At 42.6% G+C, this 22241-nt stretch overlaps 1 protein-coding gene across 2 annotated transcripts in view; it reads right to left on the bottom strand.

Annotated features, from left to right (window-relative positions):
* The window catches only part of SEL1L3 (SEL1L family member 3), a 102043-nt gene that overhangs the window by 53033 nt on the left and 26769 nt on the right, over positions 1–22241 (bottom strand). For both annotated transcript variants that reach the window (XM_029235492.1, XM_029235491.1), the window contains exons 6-9: positions 19728–19786; positions 12587–12719; positions 10548–10680; positions 8901–9041 (exon numbers count right to left, since the gene is read on the bottom strand). In XM_029235492.1, coding sequence (XP_029091325.1) covers positions 8901–9041; positions 10548–10680; positions 12587–12719; positions 19728–19786 — 466 coding nt within the window. The remainder of the gene's footprint in view (positions 1–8900; positions 9042–10547; positions 10681–12586; positions 12720–19727; positions 19787–22241) is intronic.

The raw sequence follows: 22241 nt of genomic DNA, 5'->3' as shown, positions 1-22241 counted from the left end.
TTTTCTTCATTCCATCCCAAATTAAAATGTTACTAACAACTGCCAGGAGGCAACAAGAGACTCACTCTATCAGCGCTCCATCAAGGAATGAACAGAGATGAGTTTCCAATGCGGGAAAACTCTCAGTGAGAGGATTTGAGATTGAATTTAAGGGCAATTCCTCAGCAGAGGTTGATGCCTCTTCCGAGGCATCAACACAGAAGCCAGTGGGATCCACGGATGAAATTGTGAAACCCAAACCATTGATTATGAGCTAATGCCTATCCCTTTGGGCACACAGGCAGGCTGGCTGCCCCTGGTAGGGGGGCACATGCCTTCACTTGCTGAGCTGTGGAAAAGGAGCCCACCTACCCCCTCACCCAGAGCTAAGGCAGTCCCATCTCCTGGCTCCTGGAACCCCACACCTCCGCCCTCTCCAGGTTTCTGAGAGGCAGCAGCTTGGATCTGCTTTTACTTACTCTCCATCCCAAGAGGTAGGTGCTAAAAACAACACCTTAACTAAACACATGGAGTTTGCTCCTCTGTTTTGTTTTTAAGCCCTAAAGAAATAACTGCTTGTTGTAAAAAAAAAAAAAAAATCAAATAATATAGATTTGTATAAAACAAAAACAGAAGTCCTCTCTCTCCCAAACCTTCTTTAATAGTGAAGATAAACTGTTGAAAGATTGGTGTATATACTTCCAGACTATTCCTTGGAATAGACAATAATTCATTACACCTCTATCTGCCTATATACATATACATTTTCTTTCCAAAAAGCCTCTATAGGTTTGGACTCTCAACTTTTTTTCCCTTATGAGTGTAATTTTTTATCAAACTATATTTGATTTACAATATTGTGTTAGTTTCGGGTGTAGAGCAAAATGACGCATATATACATATTCTTTCTCAGATTCTTTTCCTTTATAGGTTATTACAAGATATTGAGTATAGTTCCCTATGCTAGACAGTAAATCGTTGTTGTTTGTCAACTTTCTTTTTTAAATTAACCACATACCACGAATACCTGTCCACAGCAGTCAGAAGCTCATTCTTCCTAAAGTTTCAATAGTATTGCATTCTATAGCAGTGCCGTTCTTCCAACCGGTTCTCTATTTTTAGACTTGGGTTGCTTCCACTGCTTTTGCTATAACCAGCAACACAGCAATGAACATCCTCGAGCATTTCCCTCTGCTCATCTGTTGGGATGTATCTGAATAATCACCCTCTTTTCCACCGGGAGGCCGGGGATCTCCTTTTGGATTCTCCCTTTGCATAGCTGAGAAAAAAATTCCATCCTACCCAACCATTAGACAGGATAAGAACCTTCTCTGCTAGATTTGGTGTGTACTGCAGTACTCAGACGGAGTTGCAAAGTAAATCCTACTCCTACTTATTCACATATTTACTTTTAAATACATACTCATCTCCGATACCCCTCTGTGCACACTCTGAGCAAAGCAACATTAACAGTTTGTTAACGATTCATTCCAGCCTTACCTGCTCTGCCAGATTCATTTTGCTGTGCAGTAGAAGCTAACACAACATTGTAAAGCAACTATACTCCAATAAAAAATAATTTTAAAAAAAGAGCCATTTCACACAAAAAATAAAATAAAATAGGCATTTAAAAAAATATCTAATATGATGAGTTTTGCCTGAGTACCCACAGACATGGGCTTTGGGGGCTCAGAGGAGAAAAGAGACTCCAAGCCAAATGGAGGTCTAAATGAAACACTTGCCCTGCTGACCTCTGGCACAGAATCCCAGCAATCATTACTGTGATCGCCCGGGTAGGAGGGCGATCCTTTACAAAGTTCAAATCCTTAGCAAACACACAAAAACACTTTGCAGACTGAAACGGAGGCAGGCTGAAAAACCTTCATTATTTCTTTTACCTATGAAAATTCTTAACTCCCCCCAGACATTACCAATCAGTATTTTCTCTGCAAGAGAATCTAGACAATTTTCTGCACTAGTGAGTATAATAATAAAATAATAATACTTCTAAAGGAAAACCACTCGTTTTGCACATTCTTTAAAGTTTGAATTCCAAATGTGGCACAAAATCAAAGCTCTGATGTCACTGGTGGTATTGTAAAACGGGCAATTTAAAAATCCATTTAATTAAACTGTTAATTTCACCCAACTGGTTTAGCATATGCATTTTTTCTAGTAGATCTATAACTAAAAAACATGTCTTATTTATGGAGATTAATGGAGTAATGAAAACCAAACAAACAAAATAGAAGTAGGAGCCATTTTCCCATTTTTCTTTCTTCCTACACCAGAAGCTAAGGAAACAAAGGCACCACCACCATTAACTCTTAATCTCCCCGAGTAGCACAGCGTTGTTTATTTTGCTCTTTTTTCCTTTTTCCAGCAATACCACAAGGTCACCATTTGTGCGCTCATCATTGGTTTTTGTTTGTTTGTTTTGTTTTTTTTAATTTTTGGCTGCATTGGGTTTTCGTTGCTGAGAGAGGGCTTTCTCTAGTTGCGGCGAGCGGTGGCTACTCTTTGCTGTGGTGTGCGAGCTTCTTATTGTGGTGGCTTCTTTTGTTGTGGAGCACGGGCTCTAGGCTCACAGGCTTCAGTAGTTGTGGCACGCAGGCTCAGTAGTTGTGGTGTACAGGCTTAGTTGCTCCACCGCATGTGGGATCTTCCTGGACCAGGGCTCGAACCCGTGTGCCCTGCATTGGCAGGCGGATTCTTAACCACTGCGCCACCAGGGAAGCCCACACTCATCATTAAAAGAGGCAAAAAGCAGAAAATGAGAAGGTAGTCACCTACTGAAGGAACCAGAGCTGCCTCTGATGGAGAATTTGGGAGAAGAAAGGCAGACTTATTCCTTATAAGGGGAACGAGACAACAACAGGAAAGTTATTTTTAGTTTCAAGCTTCCAAAAGGTGTAATGCATCTAGGGAAGAAGTTTGAAAAGGGAAAAAAATGTGAAAGGAGAAAATATCATTTACCCAGAAAAGGAAAGATCTTCACCAAGTTTACTGATTTAAAAAAACATAGCACATCCTTCACTTGCATTCTCATTTGATGAGCTCCACTGGGTTCCCAAGACTCAAAGAAGTGGCTCATTTCTCTCCCAAAAGTAAACTACTTGTACTTTTCTGTCCTGTGCACATTGTCTGGTTTTATACATGTAACTTCTCTCCCTCCCTCCCCCTCGCCCCCTCCCTCCTTCCCTCTCCCTCTTTCTCTCTCTCCGTGGATTTTTTTAAAAAACTATAAAGATGCTTTCTTGAATTAAAAAAAATAAGATAAAGGTCCTTTAATGAACAACAGTGAACATAGCTCTTAAAGGACACAGGATCCTGGCGTTACTAAATAACCCCATTGTGTTTCTACCATTTCCATGCTCTGCGTTTTAGTCTCCAAATAAACATTGCAATTGTTGGCAAAAATAAGAAGAGTTAGAAATGTGGTATGGACACACAATGGAATATTATTCAACCTTAAAGAGGAAGGAGATTCTGACAGATGCTATAACATGGATGAACCTTGAAGACCTTACACTAAGTGAGATAAGCCAGTCGTGCAAAGACAAATACTGTATGATTGCACTCATATCAGGTATCTAGAAGAGTCAAGTTCATAGACACAGAAAGTAGAATGGTGGTCACTAGGGACTGGGGGTGGGGGCAGGGTGGGGAGTTGTGGTTTAATGAGTACAGAGTTTCAGTTTTGCAAGATAAGGAAGTTCTAGAATCTGTTGTGCAACAATGTGAACGTACTTAATGCTCCTGAAGGGTACACCTAAAAATGGTGATGATGGAGAATTTTAAATTATGTGCATTTTACCACAAATTTTTTTTTTAATTACAGTCCTTAAAGAGGGAGGGTGTAAATATTTGGGGATTCTCTTTTGCAGTAGAAAAATAGAGCTCAATCTTTTGGGAACAACTAGAAGGTGGTGACCACTCCTGAACTCACTGGGCAGAATGCAGAGGACACTCCTACTGGTCGTAAGCTTCCGACTCTGCGCTCCCTGCACCGTTCTCATGGCTCCTTTGAAGTACGTCGTTGGCTCAGAGGGAGAGCAGATGATCCATCTAAAATCACACAGTGTCAGGGGAAAACGCTGCCGTCTGAAGCGTGCATGTGCAGCAGCCTAGCAGTAGAGTTGGCTGTACATGTGAGGAGAGGCTGCCAAGAAAGGGGTGAGTCTGTCGCAAAGAACCAGAAATTACAGGCCATTGTCTCATGCTGTCATATATATATTTTTTAATGCCAGGAAAAGAATAATTCCACCAATTAATTCCCTTTGTGGGAGCTATGGGAGCTGACGTTTTTCTTTGCATTTAACCTAAGTCACTCTCATTCAAAACATGGCCCCCATCTTTGTCCTATCCTGGGCCACTTGGTCAATACTTGTCTAGTGAATGAATGAATGGAAGGTTGTGATACGAGTGACTTAAGTTACTCACACGGTTTCATTCCTTATCTCTGTTACTGCACCTACTCGGTTCCTACAGCAAGAATTCTAAGCAGCCAACATCTGATTCTTGAGTCTGTTCTTGTAGCTTATCTCAGGTACAAGGAATGTAACATGATGAGGATGTTCTAGTAAAGTCTGCTGGTCAACAGGACCAAACAGCTCAGGCCAGCAGCAGAAAACATGATGCAAACATAGTTCCTAGTGTAGAGTTGTCCAAAGCACTCCAAAGCCAGCTAGACACTCACAGCAGGATAAACTTGGATCAAAAGTTATGTGAGGAACCAGGAATACATACATAGTCACACCAGTCTGACTACTCTTCTTTTTATAGGAGACCAGAGTAAAGATATGTAAATAATGTAATTTTTTTTTTGTCCCTCAATTTACAAAATCAAATTTTCTGCACTTCTCTCAGGATTGTTAGAAACTGGGCACAATGTCTGACACAAATCTCTCTCCAGGGTTCGCCACAGAGATTATCTAGTTAACTATGATGGCCCCAAGCAAGGGCAGTGTGCCAGGTAGAGATGAATTTTAATGGATGTAAGCCCTACCCCTGCAGGAGGCCCCCAGTCCCTATGGATGGGACAACGTGAACTAGAAAAATAGGGGGTGAAGGTAGAATGGGAGCCTGAGGTTGGTTCTGGAGATTTGCCTACCCTGCCTAGCCTCCCTCCCCACCTGCTTCTGGGCCCCAGGAAATGGCAGGGAGAGGCAGAATGCAGGTGGCTGCATGCCCAGGGAGATAGGGGCCCCTCCGGGTATGCTCCCTGGCACTGATCTAAGCCGACTTGGCACCAGAAGGACCTGACCGGCTGCTTGGGCACCAGCAGTGGGCCCTAAAGTGGCAAATCCGGCTTTGTGCCCCCTCTCCCCCCAGGCATGGGCCCCGGAAGCCTGACCGAGGGCAGCTGGACGCGTGTCTATGCTGCAGTGTGACAACTCCCCAGCACTGCGGCCCATCAAGTGTCAAAGTTTGGGGGCTCATGATCTGGGTTAATTAGCTCCCTTTCTAGGCCTCCACAGATAATAAAATCATTCTGCATTCTTTAAAAGAAACTTCTGAGCAGTAAAAATAACACAAAAACATTCTTTATTGAGAGTATTTGCTTGAAAAAGAATGTTTTGTGAAAATGATTCACTCCTTTTCCTAATCAGTAAAACTATATTTAAATATATCTGAAATCTCATAAAGCCAGTTTTGGGGTGATGTGGTCTTCGTCCGTTTAGCCTACACTTTCCAACAGGCATCGCCCTCTTCCGTTCACCTGTCTCAGGGGGCAGTTCCACCACCTCCCAGAAGACCCACGAAAACCCAGCAATTGTCTCTTGCCTGGTAGTAATAGTGTAACACTTACACAGCAGTGATTCTCCACCGGGGGCGATTTGACCTCCCTGGCGACACTTGGCAATATCTGGAGGCAATTTTATTTTATTTTTTTTTTGCGGTACGTGGGCCTCTCACTGTTGTGGCCTCTCCCGTTGCAGAGCACAGGCTCCAGACGCGCAGGCTCAGTGGCCATGGCTCACGGGCCCAGCCACTCCACAGCATGTGGGATCTTCCCGGACCGGGGCACGAACCCGCGTCCCCTGCATCGGCAGGCGGACTCTCAACCACTGCGCCACCAGGGAAGCCCTGGAGACATTTTTAGTTGTCACCCTTGGGTGGAGGTTAATGGGAGGGGACAGAGTGCTCCTGGTATCTAGTGGGTAGAGAGCAGAAATGCAGCTAAACATCCTACAATACACAGGACAGATCCTTCACAACAACGAATTATCCAAAATGTCAGTAGTGCCAAGATTGAGAAACGCTGATTTACATAGAGTTTACTAAGTGCCCATACTCTTCTAAGTGTCAATTCCTTAACCCAACACTACAAGAGAGGGACTATTGTCATCCCCATTTTGCAGATGAGGAAACTGAGGCTCAGTGAAATGAAGTGGCTTGCCCAAGATCACACAGCTAGTAAGTGCTAAGTTAATATCAGAATCAGGTCACTTGGCTGCAGAGGCTATGCTGACACCTGACTCCACATGGCCTCCCTTTCCCGGATCCAGGCAGCGATGAAGTCCCTCAGAGCCAACCCCTTATATCTTTTGGCTCCGTCTACATCACTCTGTCCCATTCAGGCCTCCATCCTCTCCTCCCTGGGCCATGCAGTGCCCACCCTGCTTCCAGCTCCACAGCACTCTAGTTTACCTCCCTCAGTCTCCCACTGCTGACAAGAGTGACCTCAGAAACCCAGATCTGATCACGCCTCTAGCCCCTGCTTGAAACCCTTCAACAGGTCCCTGTCACCTACAAGGTAAAGCTCAAACTTGTCAGGATGGAGTCTGAGCTCTAGTAAGGAGCCCTGCCATGTTGTTGGTGGGAAGGTAAATTGGTGCAGCCACTATGAGAACAGTATGGAGGGTCCTTAAAAACTAAAAATAGAACTACCATATGGTCCTGCAACCCCACTCCTGGACATATATCTGGAGAAAACCATAATTCAAAAAGATACATGCACCCCAATGTTCACTGCAGCACTACTTACAATAGCCAAGACATGGAAGCAACCTAAATGTCCATCGACAGATGAATGGATAAAGAAGATGCGGTATCTATACACACTGGAATACTACTCAGCCATAAAAAAGAACAAAATAATGCCGTTTGCAGCCACATGGATGGACCTAGAGATTATCATACTAAGTGAATTAAGCCAGACAGAGAAAGACAAACATATGATATCACTTATATGTGGAATCTTAAAAAAAAGATACAAATGAACTTATTTACAAAACAGAAATAGACCCACAGACATAGAAAATAAACCTAGGGTTACCAAAGGGGAAAGGAAGGGGGTGGGATAAATTAGGAGTTTGGGATTAACATATACACACTACTATAAGTAAAATAGATAACCAACAAGGACCTACTATATAGCACAGAGAACTATATTCAATATCTTGTAATAAACTATAACAGAAAAGAATCTGAAAAAAAAAATATATATATATAACTGAATCACTGTGCTGTATACCTGAAACTAACACAACATTGTAGATCAATTTTACTTCAATAAACAAATAATTTAAAAAAAAGAATAATCACTCTCCAGGCCTTCTCCAGCTTCCCAAATTCCTTGCACGTCATTAAAAATGACATGCTGTTCCCATCTCTCTGCCTCTACTCTGCCTGCAATACCTACCCCCACCTTGCTTATCTGGCAAACATCAATTGACCCTTCAAGAATCAATCCCAGTGTCGCCTCCTCCAGGAAGCCTTCCTGGAGCCCCCTAGACTTCCAAGTAGAACTGACCACTCCCTTCTTTGTGCCTTTGCCAGTTACTCCCATAGCTTTTATTTTTAAAAATGCATTACCATTTTTCTTTGCTTTCAAGTCGGTCCCTCAAGGGCAGAGACCTTGTACTATTTTACTTACCTCTGAAGTCCAGCCAAGTAACTGAGCAGTCGCTCAGCAAATATCAAATGAACCAAAGATGAAATATCTTGTATGGTTTGAATTCCTTCAAGATGGGGTGAGGGTGAATCACTATTTGCAAGGAGGGTCTATTCCACTGGACACTGCCATTTTTAGGAAGTTCTTATATGCAGCAGAAGTCAGTTTCTGCATTGCCTTGGTCCAAGGGTTTGGTCATATGCCCAGGAATACCGTGGGCTGCCGCTGACCGTTGAGATAGTTCTCATTACCCTCCTCATTCCTTTCCCCAGGCTGAACACCTCCAGCTTCTCTTCTCTTCCTAACAGACACTGTTTCAAGGTTCCTTGGAGTCTTACAGTATGTACTTAATTACTATGCAAACCTAAATCACAATGGACTTCAGCTGGACACATTTGCAAAATATACACAGATTCCTGAGACGCTGCTTAAAATGTACTTCAAATCAAAGGTCTCAAGTTCAAGGGCCCGAGGGCCCGGGCAGGTAAGATCCATGACTGAAGTCGGCAGGAGGTGCTCAACCGGAGGCAGGAAGGGTTGTGGATGGACAGAGCCTGCCTGTCCCAACCACACACCTCTGGGATTGCTGCCACTCAGGAACGGAGGCCCGGCGTCGCCAGATCTTTGGATCTTCTGAGAAAAGCTAGAAATTTGCATTTTCATAGAAGTTTTTAGATCCCTGTAACTAATTTTTTAAAAATTGAAAACAGTGTGTATGCCAAAGCAGCCACATTTGGGGGCCGGCTCTGGCTGTCAGCTGCTTGGTTGTGGCCTCGGTTTTAAATAAAGAATTGCTCAAGTGATTCCTAAATTTAAGTTTTTGTATTTAGGGTTGAAAAGGTGCACAGATACATTGAGTGGTGGACACATTAAGGGCAGAATTTAAATTTGAAATTAAGCTAGAACACTAGGGTTAAAAATAACTTCAAGGCATATATCACTAAAGAGGGTGAGGGAAAGCAGAAAAACAGGGACCCTCCTAACCAGCGTCCAAAGGCGAGCGAGGCACAGACTCAATTACCTGTCACCAAACCCATCTCCAGCAAGGCCTGGAACAAGCTTCGGTGCTTGGCTTTCAGCTCCTTCTCCCAGAGGAGGGCTCTGCACGTCGAGGGCCGCCCGTACCTGAGCTTCAGATCCAGGTAGGAATTCCGGAGGTCGCCTACAGGAAAGGGAAGCACAGGGTACCATTAGAGGGAAGCCTTGCCTCTCTAACTCCCTTCCTCTATGGGGAACTAGAAATAAGAGGTCAGTCAGACTTAGCATTACTGGATGTTGGTTTGGGTGCATCAGGGATTTGAAATTGGCTACGATGCCTCTGCCTCGAGGTCACAGATTCAAAGCCAAGTCCAAGGGAAATGTGCCAAAGTTGCTGATGGCTGTTGAATAATTCTACAGAATGAGCAGATGGCCTAGGACTGGTCCCCAGGAGGGCAATATCTAGGCCATTTTGTTGGCAGTGTGAGTCAACAAAGCACAGGGACCCCCCAGGGAGGAAAGGCAGTAGAAGATGTTAGGAGAATCTTCCCAATGCCACCAAACAGATCAGCATGTAAGACCGGCCTTCTGACTCTGGGTATCTCTCCTGAAATTACATCAGCTATCAAAATCAGTTTCTTTCCTGTTTGGGATATTACTATTCCTATATATCTTCCCCTCTTCTGACTGCATCATATTTTCTGGATGATTCAGCGGTGAGAGCAGCAGCTGGGAGACTAGTATAGCCTATTCTTAAATTAAATTGCAGAAGTGCTGCCTTTCTACACTTACCTATCACCATCTCTAATCACTTCCTATGACCATTTTATGTGAACCCTATCAGAATGGGGTATGTTCAACATATATCCATTCCTCCATGGTCTGAAATGGCAAGCTCGGCTCTGGAGATGTTGAGATTATTTAGGCAGGACTGAAATACTCAATTTACTTTTGCTGATGGCAAAGGCCCCACAGGAATTTCTCTTCCAGAAAGAACATATGTGACTAACTCTAGTGCCACCATATCATGCAAGAAGATCTATAGCCAGAGAAATTTATAAGTGCTGGAACATTGGAAGACAAGACGGGATGAGTTTTATAACAGATACAAACTCCGTATGAATGAAAGGATGTCTGTAAATACGGGCAGGCACGGAAGCAGTCTATTTGAAATTCATTCCTTCCGTTGAAAAGTTACCAATGTCTCCCAGAATGAGTCAATTTCAAAGATTTAAAAAATAAAACCCAGCCCCAAACACCAAAGCCATTGTTCAACATTTCTGAAGGCTTATATTCAGACATTAATGGTCCAAGACAAAAGTGCACCGATGGGGAAACATTTCTAATGATTAATTTATTTTCCAATTCATTTTTATTCTCTTAGACTGGCCTAAGATCCCATTATGGATGGGAATAATGCAATTTGAGGCTCAAAACACTCTCATGTGTATTCTTAAACTAAATTACAGCTAGTTGAAGCCACGAGGCAGGTTTGGGTTCTTGCTGGCTGTTGGTCTTGGTGGGATCTAGGTGGAAGGCACACTATCATTTGCGTCCATCTGGGGAGGTCATACTTGCCCCCATTGGTCAAGTCACATATGTTCTATTTCCACCCCCTTGTGAAAGAAGCCAAGTGTGTTGCTACAAATGCCTGGAGCTAAAAATCGCTCTCCTGAAGTTCGATACTTACATGCTTCTTGTCTCCTGTCCCCCTGCCGTACTGTGGATGTGTACTCAGATACTATTTCTTGAACCTCTGCACACCTTTCATAATATAACTTGATATGTTCAGCAAGTTGCTTCTCAAGTAGGGGATTGAAAATCTACAAGAAGGCAAGAAAACAGAATGAACAACAATTGTCATCAAACACCCATGGGTACCCATGAGGCTACGTTCAGGTGGATTTCCTTCTCCCATTGACAGCACCAGGTGGCTTGTTTGTACACAGGTCATCTGCTTTGGATTCTCAAAGGAAGGGTGTTACTAGTAATTCAAGGACACGCCAGCTCTGACTGCTTCCCTCTAGCTTCTTTTTGTGGCATCTTCTCCTCTGCAGAGCTTCTTAAGTGTTAGGACTTCCCAGAGACCAGGCCTTCATCGTCTTCCCTTCCCCGCCACTATGTGCTATCCCCAGAAAATGACATTCATCTCCCGTGAGTTCCCAAAGGACCCCAAGTCTACCAGTACTGCACCTGCTGCCTGGAAGCCTCCTCTCCTTGTCTTCTGTTTAGAAGGCTCCTACTCAACCTCCAAGAGTCAGATCCAAGGTCATCCCTTCAGGGCAGCCTCCCTAACAGCCTACCCCACCCTCATACATGTACCGATGCAGAGGACCGCACCTCGGCACTGCCAAACACAGTGCTCACATCTTTATTAAAGCATGTACCCCATTCTTTCATGACTTATCTGTTTAAGACCCAGCAAGGAGCTCCTCAAGATCAGAGACCTTATCTCAACTCAGTGGTTTTCAAAATACGGGTTATGACCCATTGGAGGGTTGTGAAATTATTTCAGTGGTTTGTAACCAGCAGTGATTTTGTTTTTTATAGAGCAGAACACAAAATACCAGAGTACACTGAACATAGCAAGAATCTGTATCGTTAGTAAAATTCTTATTTCAGTTTTGTGTTTTATATATATATATATATCTCATATATATATGTATATATTATGTGTGTATGTATGTATATGTGCATTATATATGCTTACGTATGTACTGCTCATGCTATTAAATAGAGTTCTTATTGTGGACCACCTTCAAAAAAAAGTTTGAAAGCCACCACCTTAATTCATCTTGGATGCCTCAGCATCTTGCACAGAGCCTGGCACATAGTAGGTACTTAATAAGTAGTGGCTGCACATAGTAGGTGCTTAATAAGTATTGGCTGCACGTATGAATAAAAGAATTTCATTTTTTTCCTCTTATACAGGTATCTCAACAGGGGCTCTAAGATGACCTACGGGTGATAAGGTGCCCCATTTTTCTGAATTGACTTTGCCTAGTGACTCCTGCTTTTCCCAGAACAAATCCCACAAGGTCACAGGAATGAAAGAACGTTCCTTTTTTAGGTATCTGGTGATCTCCTTACCAAGGCACAAAAAGCAACCAGGGTGAAGGTTCCCTCAGGGGGCAGCCCCCCTCTAATAGCCGCCAGCCCTGCTGGAGCTGGCCTGGAGCCTCCGACAATTCCATTCCATTTGTGGGTGGGTTTTGGACTTGAGAATTCAGTGCTGTCTACAAAGCCCTCTATGATCTCCACCACCGCAGCCCACCCACCCAGTGTGAGCCAAAGGCCCACGTTTCTGGAGAGAGCGGTAAGCAGAACCAAGAGTCCTATTTGCTGGACTGTCTCCTCTTTGATACTTTAAATAATAGCATATAAAAGAAGCTTTACCACATAGCTAAGACTCTCTCCTTTCATTAGCTTAATCGCTGGATAGGCAACAGCCGGATAAAAATCGACTCTATAATTAAGCTACTAGTTATTAAAACAGAGGAAGTAAATGGTTTCCATTTTATGAGTACTAAATGAACCAAACGTTAACAAAAATCTATTATGTTTGCAGGGTGGAGGGGGAAGCCTCAATATTAATGATGTTTGGTGACAGAGCCGATGCGAGGTCCGGCTTAGATAAATCTTTTGTTTACACTGGACTGGTTCCACAGCCCTGAGCCACACGCCCATTACCCATAAGCATTCAAAAACTCCTTGGTCCCCTGGGCTCACCTGTGCAGGGTGCAGAGCATGGAGGCGATAGTACTTCAGGGGTCCAAAAAACCCTTCAATGCCGGCCACATACCTGCTCCCTCCAATAATGAAGTACCCAGCAGTGTCATTATAATGGAAATCCTCTTGGAAGCTAGAGAAGAACAAAGGGTTAAAAGAGTTCTGGGTTTGAACAGATTTTTTTTTTTAGACTCTTTCTCCTTGACTTAAAACTCCAAATTTCTGCAAACCCTTCACTCTAGTTCTAGAAGATAAGACCATGGTGGGGTCAGGCAGACTTGGGCTTGGATCCCAACCCTGCTATTTACCAGCTGTGTGACTTTGGACCAGTTGCTTAACCTCTCTGAGACTGAGTCTTCTCATTAGTAAAATGATAATTCCTTTCTTACTGGATTGATAAGAGGTTTAAGTAAAGACGTACAGCATCTAGCAGCACCTGGCCCACCATAAGTACCTTTTTTTCCTTTTCATTTATTTTTTATTTGACTTTTTATTTTATATTGGAGTATAGTTGACTAACAATGTTGTGTTAGTTTCAGGTGTACAACAAAGTGATTCAGTTATACATATACATGTATCTATTCTTTTTCAAATTCTTCTCCCGGTTGTTACAGAATATTGAGCAGAGGTCCCTGTGTTATATAGTAGGTCCTTGTTGTTATCCATTTTAAAGATAGCAGTGTGTACACGTCAATCCCAAACTCCCTAACTACCTCCTTACCCTTCCCCTCTGGTAATCCTAAATTCCACCATAAGTACTTAATATGTGCCACCTATTGATATTGGTGAAATTGTTTAGCATCATTGGAATTATTTGGAATTGCTGATTTTAATTGGAAGTATTTTGCTCTAAAAGGAAAAAAAGAAAACTTGTTGCGTAGATAGAAGGTGGATGCGGAGGAAAATAAAAACATACCCTATTAGATAAGAACTGAGGTCAAATTCAGAGTTAGGAGAAGGAGGCCACAGCAAGGTCAAAGGGCTTGGCCAAAGATAAGCGGTCAGCACAGGTGATTTGTTGGAAGTCCACTTTGTCCTGAAAGACTTAAAGGATCAGGAAGGAAAATGGAGGGAAAAAATGGGTCAGCATGAATAAAATGCACAAGTTGTTCCTGGCAGCATTATTTACATCCACCAAAGACTGAAAAAGTTTAGGTGTCTGTCAGTGAGGACTGGTACCCACATCCATCCAATGGGCCCTGGACATCTATACAGCTTAAAAAAGGACAAAGGGCTCTGTGTACTGACCTGGAATAATCTCTAAAATACATTGTTCAGTGAAAAAATAAAAATGAAAGAGCAGAACAATAAACATATTTTTATCCAAGAAAGAGGAGAATGGAATTTTTTTTTTTGTATTTGCGTTAAAAAAAACTCTGGAGGTATATATAAGAAACTAATAAAAGTCTTTCCACATGACATGGGGGTTAGGGGATGGAGTGGATGGAGGCAGAGCTGGAACCAAGACATCTAACTGTAGACCTTTTCACATTGTTTTGGTTTTTTATACGATGTGCATTTATTACCTATTTAGAAAGTAAAATAGGAATGGGTGGACAAGGTGCCATCAGAGCATATGTGAACAGCAAGGGCAGATCAAGATAGGCATCAAGTGAGAAGCCAGGCAAAGACAAAAAGAGCCAGGGAGCACAGAGGGCAGATGGCAGCAGAAGGGAAGAACACAGCATGTCAGGCAGGCCGCCAGGAGCCCGGCAGCCTCAAGAGCGATGGACCAGGGTGACATGGATGGGACAGAGCAGCCACCAGTGGTTGGGTCGGAGAAACCAGGCAACCGGGGGTCATCCCAGGAGAGAGGATGGGCTGTTAGGCAGAAACCCAACCCTGGGCAGGTGCTCCCGGCTGGAAGGAAGACAAAAAGGTGAAGAAATGGACACTCTGACAACATCAACCGATGGCGGCAAGAGGGAACACTTAGAAATCAGCTTTCTACAAAGGCAACTAACATGGAAAAGAAATGTTTTATTTCCTGCTATTTCTTTTTCTGGAATCTCAGGCTTGAAGGGCACTAAGACGACGGTCTCTTCTCTTTTTTTTTTTACGTGGGACCACAAAGTAATTATCTCTGAGAGCTGTGAATTGATTAAATTTTTCAAGACCTTCGAAAGATTTGAACATTCCAACTACCCTCATGAGGTATTACCCAGCACTCAGGGGACACAAAGCAATGCTTCTGCAGTAGAAGCTCTCATAATAGAACTCTGCTCAATCAACTCACCAGCTCACCTCACGGCTCATCCCTACAACACGCTGGATGCTTGCCAGCTGGAGGTTCCTCTCTGGAGGCTTCTTCTCATTTTTTTTTTTTTTAATTTGAAAAAAATGTTTTTTTACTTTTTGGCTGCACCGTCCGGCTTGTGGGATCTTAGTTCCTCGACCAGGGATCGAACCCGGGCCCCTTGCAGTGGCAGCACGGAGTCTTAACCACTGGACCGACAGGGAAATTCCCTGTCTTCTCATTTTTAAATGGAGATAAAAATAGTACCTATCTACAGGGCTGTTGGGAAAATTTATTTAATATTTAAACAAAGCATTTAGAACAGTGCCTGGCACATAGTAGGCACCATAGCAGGCACCATAGCTGTTAACTACAGTTATTATTATTAACCTAGTCCAACTTGGACTTTTGCTGCCATTTTTAAAAATTAAATTTATTTATTTATTTTTGGCTGCATTGGGTATTCGTTGTAGCATGCGGGCTTCTCATCGTGGTGGCTTCTCTTGTTGCTGAGCATGGGCTCTAGGCACGTGGGCTTCAGTAGTTGTGGTGCATGGGCTTAGTTGCTGTGTGGCATGTGGGATCTTCCTGGACCAGGGATCGAACCTGTGTCCCCTGTATTGGCAGGCGGATTCTTAACCACTGCGCCACCAGAGAAGTCCCTGCTGCCATTTTTTGAGTTGCATGCTTACGGAAGATGTGTTTGCTCCCAAACCTGTCAATCGCCAACTGTGTGGTCATTGTAACCACACAATGTAATTCAGTCTTATGTGATCCAATAAAATAGGGATGGAGAAGAAAGAGATGTTCATTCTTTAAAAATTAAGTTGAATATTTTCGGTAGACTCAGTAAAGAATGGTTACTAAAAAAATTGTTGTGGAATTAGGACAGCTGGAAAAAAACTGAAGAAATCTAGATGGATTTTGGGCTCTGATAGTTTCACCAGTGTCTTTGTTTTCTTTTCATTTGGGAGAAACAGAAGTTGGGTACCGTTTATGCAAGAAAGATCACAGGGAACTCCAATCAGTAGACCCATACTCAAAGACAAGGCTCTAGCTAGACAGACTGGCAAATTAATGTACATTTCCATATTTTAAATTAAAATAAAATATTTACACACTTTTTTTTATAGATCTTTGCTTTAACTGAATTCTCAACTAATCAATAAATTACTTGGTCCCTATGGTACTAGATTGCAATTTTTTATCGTCATTATAATACAACTAACATCTCTCCAGCTCGGTCTCCCTCCACATCAGTGCCTCCACATTTTTCTCCTCTAAAATTCTCAGTGGCTGCACCAAGACTGCAAGAGATTCCTTGCACTGTGCGTTGTTTGATGGTCATCAATTTTGCTGACATAAGAGCTGAGCTAGACAGTTCAAAAGCCCAAGCCGGTCCCTTCCGCAAGCCTCAGACAAGCTGGCAAACTATCTTTACTCTTATCTGGATGTGGGAGAGTGCCCCGGTTTATTACTGTGGAGGACCCAGCAGCGGGGAAGGATTGCCTGCCTCTGTCTTTAACTAGGCCTCACTCAGAATTTAGGGAACAGTTTTGGCTCATGGGTTCTTTTTTTTTTTTGGCCACACCACATGGCAGGGACATGTGGGATCTTAGTTCCCTGACCAGGAACCAAACCCGGGCCCCCTGCAGTGGAAGCGTGGAGTCTTAACCCCTGGACCGCCAGGAAAGTCCCTGCTCATGGGTTCTTCAGCAGGGGAATTTAAAGCCTCAAAACAGCTGTCCCTCCCACCCCTTAAAGTAATTCTCATCTTAAGTGTCACTTCCTCAGGGCCTGGTCTAAATTCTGGCTCCTTTGGGATCCTCTCAAGCCAACCTATTTATTTCCTTCCCTGCCTTCATCACAATCTGTAATTTTAAATTTATTTGTGAATGTATTTGTTTAAGATCTTTCTTCCCCCCACTAGATTTTTTAGTTCCATGAAGGCAGGGATGGACTGTATTCTTGTTTTTCATCGTTTTATTCCCAGAGTCCAGCACTGTGTCAGGCATGTGGTAAATGTGTTGGGTGAATGAATATATACTGGATGGGTGGATGGACGGACAGATGAATGAATTCGACACTAGACAAGTCTGCAGTTGTTACTGCAGCCTTTCATGCGGTGCAGCACTGAACTTCTGAGCGCTTAATTACTGATCTTCGTACACCGCTTTTGCGGGATAACAGCTATCATTATGTTTACTTTACAAGAACAAACAAATAGGAAGAGTAAGAGGCTTTCCTTGGAACACCTATAACCATCTACAATATTTGATGCTTAGTTTACTACCTTGGCCCATTCTGAAATCTCTCTGGTGAATGAGATTCCTAATAGCTAACCACTGGAATCCCAGGTGGGCCCAACATTAATTCTTTAGTTGTTCTATTGATGGAGGGGGTCCCAGGAGTAGGGGAAGGGCAGCTGAGACGGTGGTAAGGGGAAGTCTTGCGCCTGGGGACTGCTCGTATTACCAGGTAAGGAATCATTTCAAAGCCTTCACCAGGATGTTGAATTGGTATATGCCTGAAAATCAGTCCTGAATTCTGGAATCTTAATGATCATACTGACTCCATCTTTACTTAAAATTTTGTAATTTTGTTCATCATGGATTCTTTACATTAATCTTGATTTTTAAAAATACTGTATTAAATGTTATTTATCATGACTATCGTGATGAGCTGAACTGTGTCCCCCCCCCAAATTCATTTGTGTAAGTCTGAACCCCCAGTACCTCAGAATGTGACCTTATTTGGATATAGGGTCATTGCTGATATAATTAGTTAAGATGAGATCATACTGGAATAGGGTGGGCCCTTAATTCAATATGACTGGTATCCTTATAAAAAGGGGAAATTTGGACAAAGACAGACACTCACACAGGGAAAATGCCACGTGAAGTTTGGAAGCCAAGGAACTATTAGAAGCTGGAGAGAAGTTTAGAACAGATCTTTCCCTAGAGCCTTCAGAGGGAGCATAGCTCTGCTGACACCTTGCTCTTGGACCTCTAGCCTCTAGAACTGTGAGGCAATACATTTCTGTTGTTTAAGTCACTCAGTTTGTGGTACTGTGTTCCAGCAGCCTTGGCAAACTCATAGAATTACTAAGTTTTGTTGGTGTCTCCTTACATTTTATGCAGAAGGTGCCTCCCTTGCCTCACCTATTCCCAGCCCTGGATCTTACTGTGATTCACTCCGCTCATGTCAGCATCTACACTTCTGGGATTTAAGAGGAAAGGAAGCCCTTACATAGAAAATGAAAAAAAAAGCTTATGAAATTCAATTGGTTGTCAAAAGTGTCTGAGGTTGCATGTGGGTGTCAGGGGAGAAAGGGCAGGTATTATTTTAGACCTCACATCCTGAAATGCAAACCCTTAATTTCTGGGGCAGAACAGGGCACTCGAAGAGATTTCTAAAGGGGCCACACATCAGCTGTTTCTCCAAAGCAAACTCCCAGGCCTTTCCTATTCTCAAACTCTTCATAGAAGATCCCATGGCCGCTGGTTATATAACAAAACGCGTATCTGTTGAATTCTTCCTCACTGGTCTAAATCCACCTGGTGCACTTAAGGCTTCTAAGGCCTCAGCCTCCGTGCTTCAATATAGCTATCAAGTCACCCCCTGACTTTCTCTTTGCAGGCTAAGGAATAACACTGCTTTAGCCTTTCGCTATAACTCTAATCCTTTAATCCAGTCATGAAAATAAGAATTGTTCTATGTGCCCAGAGCCTAAAAGAAATTGTTTGACTTCAATGTAAACAGAAATGGTGGGGAAAAAAAAAAGTAGAGTGTATGTCCCCTACTCTGCTGTCATCACCCCTCTTTGCTTTCCTTTCTTTAATAATCGGTTTCCAAGAAAATCGGGATTGTGTGGAGACTGAGTGAATGGAGCCTGCTTGGAGAGACGGTTTTTGGCTAAGCGTAGTGAAATGACTAAAGGATGAAGGAATGAACCTCCCCCCCATCCCCCAGCCGAAGTGCCCAACAGTCCTGATACATTTTTTTTTTATACTTTTTTGTTTTGGGCTGCACCGTGCAGCATGCGGGGTCTTAGTTCCCCGACCAGGAATTGATCCCGTGCCCCCTGCACTGGATGTGTGGAGTCCTAACCACTGGACTGCCAGGGAAGTCCCCTGATATATTTTTTTAAATTATACATATGAAGCTGTTAATTTTTGTTTCTGTTCTTTACTTATTCTTAAGCATTTGAATTTACACATATACATATACATTATATATATTGATATATATATAAAATCTGGCTATGGTGAGATATCCCGAGTTCCTAAAGGAGAGCTCATGCCCCATGTTTCTGACACTATATGACCCACTCTTAAACAGGGATGTAGAAGCAAATTAAAAATATATGACAAATGAGGAAAAAGACCCAATTCTCAGTTTCTGTAACTCTTGTAGAGAATCATTATATAAGATTGAAAAGTTATCCCAATATCAATAGTTGCATACGTTTCAAATTTACGTTATAAACATAAATATGAAGGCTGTCTCCTTTTATGTTTTATACTAGGCCAAACTTACCAAACCCTCTCAATAAGCAACATTAATACTTTTGTTTTTCCGAATCCTTTGTAGAAGATAATTTTCAAAGAAAACAAATTATAAAGTGTCATGAAAGGAAGAATTTACAGTGAGATCTGGAGAGAGAACTAGTTTCTCTTGCTTGGAAAAAAAAAAAGGTTGTGGGGAAAACAAGGAGAGTTTTTGTACACTTAAAAAGGAAAAAAAATAGTACAAAGCTTAGCTACAGGGCAGACTAGCCACAGTCCATGCTTGAAAAAACTGAATCAGACAGGGTGGGAATAACTTCAGGGTTGAGGGCTAACATATGAAGGTTCCTTAACCCTCATCCAGCAAATTTTGAATCAAAAGAAAAATCACACTTACCTAATGGTCTGATTATGGTAGTCTTTCAAATCCTGTCCAGTGCTGGTGGTTACTACTATCTATGTTGGGAGAGATACACAAGGATCAGTTATGCCTCAAGACCCCACATCATAAATACAGTCCTGGATATGAGTTACTTGTAAAATAGGCTTCATAGTCTTTCACCTGATCAGTTTCTGCAAAAAATAAAAGGAGCAGTTTACTAGCCCTGTGTATATTTCGAGACTTAAGACACTTAATTTCTCCAAATGACTTTTTTAAAAATAAATTTATTTATTTATTTTGGGCTGAATTGGGTCTTCATTGCTGAGTGGGCTTTATCTAGTTGTGGCGAGCAGTGGTTTCTCTTGCTGTGGAGCATGGGCCCTAGGCGTGCGGGCTTCAGTAGTTGTGGCACGGGGGCTCAGTAGTTGTGGCACGTGGGCTCTAGAGTGCAGGCTCAGTAGTTGTGGCGCACAGGCTTGGTTGCTCCGCGGCATGTGGGATCTTCCTGGACCAGGGCTCGAACCCGTGTCCCCGGCATTGGCAGGAGGATTCTTAACCACTGCATCACAAGGGAAGTCCTGACTTTTTTTTAAAGAAGTATTTCGGTCATTTTATTTTTATTTATTTATTTAAAAGAATTTTTTTGGCCACACTGTACGGCATGCGGAATCCTAGTTCCCGACCAGGGATCGAACCCATGCCCCCTGCAGTGGAAGCTCCGAGTCTTAACCACTGGTCCACCAGGAAAGTCCCTCCAAATGACTGAATGTGATAAAAATATCTATAATGCAGTTTTCCCCAGTGGGTTGTAGACACTTCCACACTACCAGCCAAAGGTTCATTTGGTGTATTCGTGCTTGAAATCTTGTTGCATAAAAAGACAAGGAAATGTGTAAGATACTACAAGGAGTTCTTGGAATTTGTCTCTGATTCCAGTAGAGCCTTAGGGGGAGAAACAAGACAGGAGATGAATGTTCTTCATGCACTGTGGCTTCCCAACCTCTCTCCCTCAGCACTGAGAACTGTCGCTGTCATTTCAATGGTGACAATGTTTTCGTCGCAAATGTTGTTAGCTGCCGTGTATTCTTCTCGTGTCTGGGACTACAACATAAGCCCCTGGGGTTAAGGGGCTCCATTTATTCCCCCCAGTGCTAGCACAGAGCAAGTGTTCAGAAAACACATTCTGACTCAACTAGATTGTCAAAGATGTGGCTCCAACACCATGTCTATGAAAGAAAAACTAACCCATAAAATCCAACCCAATTCAGCCGTATAGAGCATGTTGGTTCAGCGAAGAAAATGACTCAGACCAGTTGTTTCTCTAAACCAACCATTTACTTTAAGCCAATGTGTCCATTTAGTCAAAGCAATGAATATAGTAGTCTCACCACAGAGCTGGATTTTGTGTAGAAAAACAATAAGTACTATTCTGGAACCTATGTGATCAGAGAGACCAGATGGGATGGAAAGACGAAAGGGCAAGTGGCAAAAGTTTACTAAAAAAAATCTACTTCCTTTTTCTTTCCACTGCATCTGGTCTTCCTAATTCTTCTCTCCTGTTTTACCCGATCATGTACTCTGCCATTTAATTCATCTCTTTAATTAAAGAACTACTTTGATTTACTCTTCTGCTCCGAAAGCTTCGATGGTGCTGTGCTGTCTTGCAACTAGAAATTTAAATTCCGTGATATTCAAGATTCTCCACATTCTAGCCCTAAAGACATTTTTTTCTTCTATTAGCGTTCTATAGGCAGCGAATTTCTACTCCAAACTGGTTTATCTGCCAACCTCCAGTGATGTGCTAAAGTACCCCCTCCTTGCTTCTCCATTTAAACTCTGCCCATTTGTAGGAACCTTCTTTATGAAACCTCCCCTGAGCACCCCAGGGTGAAGTGCTGTCTCTCTTCCGTGAATCAATACGAACCATTTGGCAATTAAGCTCGCCTTATGACACCCCTCACCTGCTTAATACGACTTCCATAAATAGTCTGTAAGCTCCTTGAGCACAGTGCCTTGTATACAGCTGGTGCAAAATAAGATCTGTGATTTGCTCTCATGATTTGATACCTAAGTGACACGTGGTACTGAGCTGACCTTAAGAGAAAGCTATGCCACCATAATCCTCATGCAAATGAGAAGCTATAACATGGACCACAGCGACGTCACCTAACAGCATTAAGGAAACAAACATACAAAAACTTCCAGCTAACATCTTACAGACTCTCCTCAGGAAAGCGACAAGGACTGACTTGATTTCTTTTCTCTTCAGAAAAAGGAAATGTGATAGACCTAACCGCCAAGGGAAGTCTGTGTATTATCTGACACACAAGACAAGCAAAATGTCTTTTCCAGTTTTGTTATCGGAAAGTTACACATCAATAAGGAAAGCTGATGAGAAAATAAAGTAACCAGAAGAAAGTAGCATACTGACATCGTATATATGAAGAAATGGAATTATCTTCAATTATAGCAATGTCACTATGTCACTAATTAACAATGATCACAGAACATGTGTCATACCAGAGAGTT

Source organism: Monodon monoceros, unplaced genomic scaffold, assembly GCF_005190385.1.
Source record: "Monodon monoceros isolate NGI ecotype Baffin Bay Population unplaced genomic scaffold, NGI_Narwhal_1 Super_Scaffold_20, whole genome shotgun sequence".
NCBI classification, from domain to species: Eukaryota; Metazoa; Chordata; class Mammalia; order Artiodactyla; family Monodontidae; genus Monodon; species Monodon monoceros.
Note: the sequence above shows the minus strand (reverse complement) of the source record. Positions and strands in the feature narration are given on the sequence as shown.